This window comes from Gasterosteus aculeatus, chromosome 11, assembly GCF_964276395.1.
Source record: "Gasterosteus aculeatus chromosome 11, fGasAcu3.hap1.1, whole genome shotgun sequence".
Lineage (NCBI taxonomy): Eukaryota > Metazoa > Chordata > Actinopteri > Perciformes > Gasterosteidae > Gasterosteus > Gasterosteus aculeatus.
Window position 1 is genome coordinate 15,778,153 of NC_135699.1, and position 6,453 is coordinate 15,784,605.

The following is a 6,453-nucleotide window of genomic DNA, read 5'->3' on the forward strand; positions in this document are numbered from 1 at the left end:
CTGATTAACATTATGACAGCGCCAGGCTCGGGATAAATAAAGTCGAATTCATTATTTGAAAACCTAATGAGCAGATAGGGTTAGTCACATATTGAGTGCAGGGTTGCACAAGTGGAGGAGCTTTCCAATCTAGTTTCCTGAGGGGAAAGGTCGTGGATGGCGTGTAATGCATATGACTGTTTAGTTGTCATATTGTTCTTTTAGTAGTTCCTTTATTTGACTCGTATGTCGTGTTCACGACACGACGTTGGTCGTAACTGCAGCCTTGTAACAGCATCCTCAGCTCCATTTAAATACACCCATAAATTCACCATTGCAATATTAGTTTTATGCACTGCACGTGGACCTGTCAGGTTGCGACGCTTTAATGCATTTAAATGATGATCCATATGCGACACGGTGAGGTTAATCTTAACTCACTGGCTTCCAAAAGGTGGCTCAAGGACCCGCAGCCAAAAGAAGGTTGTCTGAACCTGAGGAATAAATATTAAACACGGTTATTAGTTTTCCCTTTTTTTCTGTCACCTCCCCACGAGGTGTGCAAATATAAACGCCAATAGACTGCATTAGCCTATATATTAATAATAATTGGTATTAAAAGCTATGGCTTCAAGTGTGATATTTCACATTCACATATTTGCGGCAAGAAGTCCGGGAGCCTCTGGCCGAACCTATCCGCCTGCAGCCCTTCCTTCCCGGGCTGCAGTGAGCCCTTCCTCCCGCTGGGTCCCCCGTGTAGTCGCGATGTAGTTCTTATCAAAGCCCCCCTGTCTTGTTGTGACAGCTCTGATATTGTTTATTGAGGTGGATGTCAGCTTTAATTAGCAATCGATACGAGGAGCGTTTGCAGAGCGCGTCTCTGACGTCAGCGTGCATTACCGCTTCTCATTGGGTCTCATACTCCCAGAGCCCGGGCTAATTATTGGGAGGTTCATGTGGATAAAGTACACCTCATCCCTCCCTTCACATCATGTCCCCCTACCCGTTGGCCACGCTCACTGCATGCTTTTTAAACCCCCCTCGCCGGCCTCCAGACGTCGTTCCCTTCTGCCCGCGGGATGATGGACAGCAGGATACTGGATCCACCTCACGCCCAGTTCGGAGGCTCACTCGGCGGGATGGTGGGCTTCCCGTACCACCTGAGCCACCATCACGTCTACGAATTAGCCGGGCACCAACTTCAGTCCGCGTCCGCGGTCCCCTTCTCGATAGACGGATTACTCAATGGCTCGTGCGCGGCGTCGGTGGGCAGTTCCAACCCGCTGCTGTCTTCGGGCTGCGGGATGAACGGAGACAATCAGCAGTACAAGCTGACAGGTGAGCCGCGTCACGCACGCTGCACAACGCGGCTGTTCACACCGGAACGGAGGGACACAAAGGCGGGATGCTGCGGCGCGAGTTGTCGGTGCTGTGTGCGTGTGCGTGTGCGTGTGTGTGTGTGTGCGTGTGTTTTTAAAGGGCACGCCGAGGCGCGTGAGCATTCCTCGCTAGGTTTCCTTCTGCCCAAAAATGTTCCCGGTCCAGTCGGGAAACACCGGGAGCAGATGGTGTTAGAAGTTTTTGCAGGACCAAACGCCGCGTGCATCGCACGGACGTGCTCCTGTTGGGTTTTGTGTTGAAATGTGGCTGTACGACAACAACAAAAAAAATAATAACGCATGGCTGTGTTTCTGTTTACGTTTTATTCTCATTCGGCTGTGAAGACTCGGGGGACCCGGACAAAGACAGTCCCGGTTGCAAGAGACGGAGAACACGCACAAATTTCACCGGTTGGCAGCTGGAGGAATTAGAAAAGGCTTTTAACGAGAGCCACTATCCCGACGTGTTCATGAGGGAGGCCCTGGCGCTTCGATTGGACCTGATAGAATCAAGGGTTCAGGTAAATATTTGTTTTGTTGTACCTCATGTATCACGTGAAGCGTGTGTGCGCGTGTTGTTTCGTTATTCCTTTGTTTATTATTGGTGCGTGACAAAGGCTGACTGTTTCAATTGCTGAAAAAAACAACCCTTCAATAATACATTTAGGGGTCATAAGGTGCACCTTGTTAAAATAATAATAAAAATACTAACCAAAAAGACCGACTAGATGGATGTGTGTTGTTTGACCTTTCATGGGTTATGTTAGCCGAATAAATCAATTTTAATTACACCTTCATTTTTAACGAGGTTATTTTTTCGCAGATCTTGACGTTTTATTTGTCAAATAAATTAACAATCTTAAATACCAAAAAAAAATCCAAATCTGTTCAGTTTATTCTGACCTAAATTATGAATTTCCCAACCTACCGTTTTACATCGAGGAATAATATTATTGTTGATGAAAATAGCAAATAGAAATAAAAAGAAAAATATTAAGTGCTTAATTTGGTTTACATAACAATTTTTTTAAGTGTTTGACCTGTAAACCTGAACTATACTTGAACTTAATGGCAAAGCTCCTTTTGTTAATCTTCAGCATAATTTGGTCTGTGCACAGCTTTGTAATCAAAGGCCTAATTAAAGGCTTCCATGGGAGGCAGAGCAAGGTGCAGCCTCGCTATTCGCTAAAGTACCGTATTGTTAAAACACTGACCCTTTTTGGCCCTATTACCCCCCCGCGACACAACAACACACACGTTTCCTCTTCTCTGTGCAGGTGTGGTTTCAGAACCGCAGAGCCAAGTGGAGGAAAAAGGAGAACACAAAGAAAGGCCCGGGTCGACCTGCTCACAACGCCCACCCGACCACCTGCAGCGGGGAGCCCATGGACCCGGACGAGATCGCCCGCAGAGAGCTGGACCGCATGGAGAAGAAGAAGCGCAAGCAGGAGCGCCGGCTGCTCAAGTCCCAGAACAGGCTCGCCGCCGGGGATTTATTTCACACCCCGGGATCGGACAGCGACAGCGGGGTGTCGCACGTGACCGACAGTGACCACACGGGCCCGCCTTTTGACCCCGTGGTGGGGAAGCACACGCAGTCGACCTGCGACCAAACACCTCACCCGCTGCAGACCCAGAACCACAACCAAAGACACCTGGACCGGGAGGCTGGCGGATCCGAGCCGGACTCGCCCGACGCCAGCCACCGGCCGAGCCTGTGCTCCAACAACACCCACAACAACAACAACAACAACAACAACATCAACAGCGCCTCCGGCGCGCAGAAACTCAACCCTTTCAGCGTCGAGAGCCTCCTGTCGGACTCCAGGCCCCGACGCAACCCCGCGGCCTTACCCCCCTCCAGGCCTTTGATAGGGAAAGGACACTTCCTGCTCTATCCCATCACGCAGCCGCTCGGATTCATTGTCCCACAAACTGCCCTGAAGACCACCACCACCACCCCCACCACGGCGGCGGCGGCGGCTCACTGCGCCAGCGACCCCCCGGCGGAGAGGAACCAGCCCGGCGCGCGCTGCGGCGGCGGCGGCGGCGGCGGCTCCGCGGGATGTAGGAGCGGCTCGCCGGAGCGCGCAGACGCGCCGCGAACGCGGCCGGTGGGGTCGGAGGACGAGACGCGTTCACCGCACACCAGCCCGCCCAGGGCCGCCTTCCCCGCTGGCAAAGGCAGCCAGACCCCCGCGATTTGCAGCGAACACGGCGCGCACCTCGCTCGGCCTGTCGACGCAGACAGAAAAGAGCATTTAGAGATCAAGGAGCAGCCCGAGGACCCGGAGAGGCTCCCCGGTGACAGTCCGGCGCAAACAAAGACAGACTGTAAAGAAGATGTCGACATGGAATAAACCATCCAGTGGGGGCCGAATCGCGCTGATGTGGCCTCTAAACGACACCTTTCATTAGGCCAAAGCTTAACCAGAAACCACATCTTTGCAACTAATCTAGGTTCCCCCACTGCACTTATTTTGACAATGTTCTCTCTCTCTCTCTCTCTCTCTCTCTCTCTCTCTCTCTCTCTCTCTCTCTCTCTCTCTGAGTGTGCGCGTGCGTGTGTGAGGAATCTCTAGATATCCTTTAATGTGTGATAACTTGTCGGGGGGAAAAACAACAACACCAACAACAGGAGTCCAACAAAATCCTCAAGAGCTGTAAAAAGGTATTATACTATTTATATATGTAAGGTTTTTCTTAAATAAATCTATTGTATACAAGCACCTCAAACCGTGTGAGACCTTAAATAGCAGTGCACGCAGTGCAGGACTACAGTAGCCTACAGTAGGAAGGGCTTCCTTAAGAAATCTCATGTTGTACTTTGTATATTGCCTTAACAAATTTATTCATCTATAAGCCCCCACTGAAATGAGGTTACGAGCCGGAGGCAAAAAGGACCCGCTCGACTCCTGCAGAGTTTTGATATGAAAGTAATTATTTTCCCGGTGGCTACTGCAGGGGGATTCAGTTTATTTTAGCTCAAAGGGGGTTATAATACATTACCGATTTCTAGTGATATGAAATCACATAAACTTCCAAGAATAATAGAATTAGCATGAAAAGGCCTGGGTGTCAAATTGAAATAGGAAAATAATAGCCCCGGCAGCTGGGAGTGTGTGTGTGTGTTTGTGCATATTGGATAGGAGATGGGGAGTCGTGGGGAGGCATTTTCATGAGCTTTTTTATTCCCCCCCCCCCCGCCCCCCGCCAACCCCCCACCCCTCTCTCTCCACTTTGTCGGGGCCCCTTGTAGCGGCGCTATATTAAGATAGATGTTCGATGATATCCCTCATTGTTCTGTCGCTTTACATTGATGTTTCGGTGTTATCAGCCTATTGATCACGCGTCGGCTGTAATAGGACGGGCCCAGGCAAACGTGCCTATTTACAACAGCAGAACACATTTGTTCTAATAGGGTTGGCGGTCCCCAGGGAAGCCACGCGGGACCCGGGACATCTGCTCCCCTTTCGCGAGATTAGCTGTGGTGACCACCGCGTCACGTCGACCCAAAAGGAAGAAATGTCAAGGCTCCATGTGGTGTAATAACATAAGAAGAAAAAAATATAATAATCATCTTAAAACAACGAGAAAAAGCCCACCCGGCCCAGCTCTGGCACGCTCACCGCCCTTTAGTGTTCTCATTGGGTCTTGATTTGCAAATAAATTGAAAATAATCAGTGGGGTGAGCTTTACGTCTGAGGCGGTGCAAATGAATTTCTGAGCCAGTGTCCCTTTCAAAATATTTACATAAATTTCGACCCATGCAGCTGTTTGCTCTAGGAAGCAATGTCTTATTAGGTTGGGGGTTTGGAGGGGGGGGGGGGGGGGGGGGGGGGGCATGCTGCAGATTACGGCCTGCATGGGGCCGCGGGTTAGAGGTGCATCCTCTGTTTCTGCGTGCTGCTCATATGTGCCGGGAGCCTTTTCAAAACGGGATATTTACTTATTTCCTCTTTCATTCCATCGCCTTGATTTTCCATCGTATTTCACCAGTGAGCTTACAAAGACATTTTAAATTAAACCAATCGCACGTTGTATTTTAGTGTTCCCATCATCCGAAATGTTTCCGCCATTCAAGTGGGAATATTGTGACACAATTCCTTCGAACCCCAGAAATACAAGGTTTACTGACTAAATTGTGGGATAACCAGGGCCAATTTGAAATAACCCCTGAGATTTATCCGGTGTGTATTTTTCCTTGCTACTCTTAGGCTATTTGGGACGTATGCCCAGTTCATCCATAATTCATTAGCACACTGAATAGGAGTATCGCTGGCTGCACATTGGTGGCCTTAAGGTGAAATTAGCGATTTGCTTAAGTAGTTAAGCTTTTCTTGCCTGAGAGCTGCACGCCGCGTGGTTCAAGACAAACTATCAATCGATATGCCCAGGCAGCCTGCAGGAGATGTGTCGCCCATGAATCATACTTTATGAATTCAATTTATACCCAGAGAAATTTTCAATTTGAACGCCGGATCATTATGGGAGAGTGTAAATTGTTTTTGCTCTATTATGCATCGGACGCCATCATTTTTCTTTCTAATTACGGAGGTGTCAGGTCGGGCTGTCATGCAGACGCTGATTTTCAATTTAACTGATCATCATGCATTCATTTTCCCATTTGATAAATCTGCTATCTCGGAGCTTCTCCATGCCTGGAATGCTAAAATAGAGGCACAGATTGGCAAAGTAATAGGGGCCTGTATGCGGCAATAAGTGCAGATCAGGCAGCTAATTTAGCACCTCCTGGTATTTCCATTTCCATTTCTCATTTCCAACTCTCAAAGGAGGAAAAGCAGCCCAAAGGCAGAGAGCTGCTAGGCTTTCCACTATCGGAGGAAGACAGAGAAGAAACCCCCACCAAAACGGCTTGTTTTCAACCGCACACTCCCTAAATTAGGATATCAAGCTTAATTAAGGCTAATGGAGTTTTTCCTCAGTATGTGTTAGTTTTATTTAATAGAAACAAATTTGCGCAATTAATTAAGGCCGTGATATTAAGGGTCTCATTTGCTGCGTTCGAGCTGCCACCGAAATCAGCGTCTTCAGAAATAAGCCTCTCATTTTCGGGCTAAATGACGAACCAAAT

General features: G+C 48.8%; 1 protein-coding gene across 1 annotated transcript; it reads left to right on the forward strand.

The window, feature by feature from the left end:
• Positions 1-919: 919 nt before the first annotated feature.
• On the forward strand, positions 920-4,087 carry uncx (UNC homeobox). Its single transcript, XM_040191984.2, has 3 exons — positions 920-1,317; positions 1,704-1,879; positions 2,636-4,087. The coding sequence occupies exons 1-3, from the start codon at positions 1,059-1,061 to the stop codon at positions 3,716-3,718; spliced, it is 1,518 nt and encodes a 505-aa protein (XP_040047918.2). The 5' UTR covers positions 920-1,058; the 3' UTR covers positions 3,719-4,087.
• The last annotated feature ends 2,366 nt before the right edge of the window (positions 4,088-6,453 follow it).

What these genes read in the sequence shown, in the direction of transcription:
- uncx (XM_040191984.2), top strand. Translation starts at nt 1,059, where the DNA reads ATGATGGACAGCAGGATACTGGATCCACCTCACGCCCAGTTCGGAGGC. An exon ending in TCAGCAGTACAAGCTGACAG is followed by an intron (nt 1,318 to 1,703) that starts GTGAGCCGCGTC and finishes TCGGCTGTGAAG; the next exon opens with ACTCGGGGGACCCGGACAAA. An exon ending in TGATAGAATCAAGGGTTCAG is followed by an intron (nt 1,880 to 2,635) that starts GTAAATATTTGT and finishes TTCTCTGTGCAG; the next exon opens with GTGTGGTTTCAGAACCGCAG.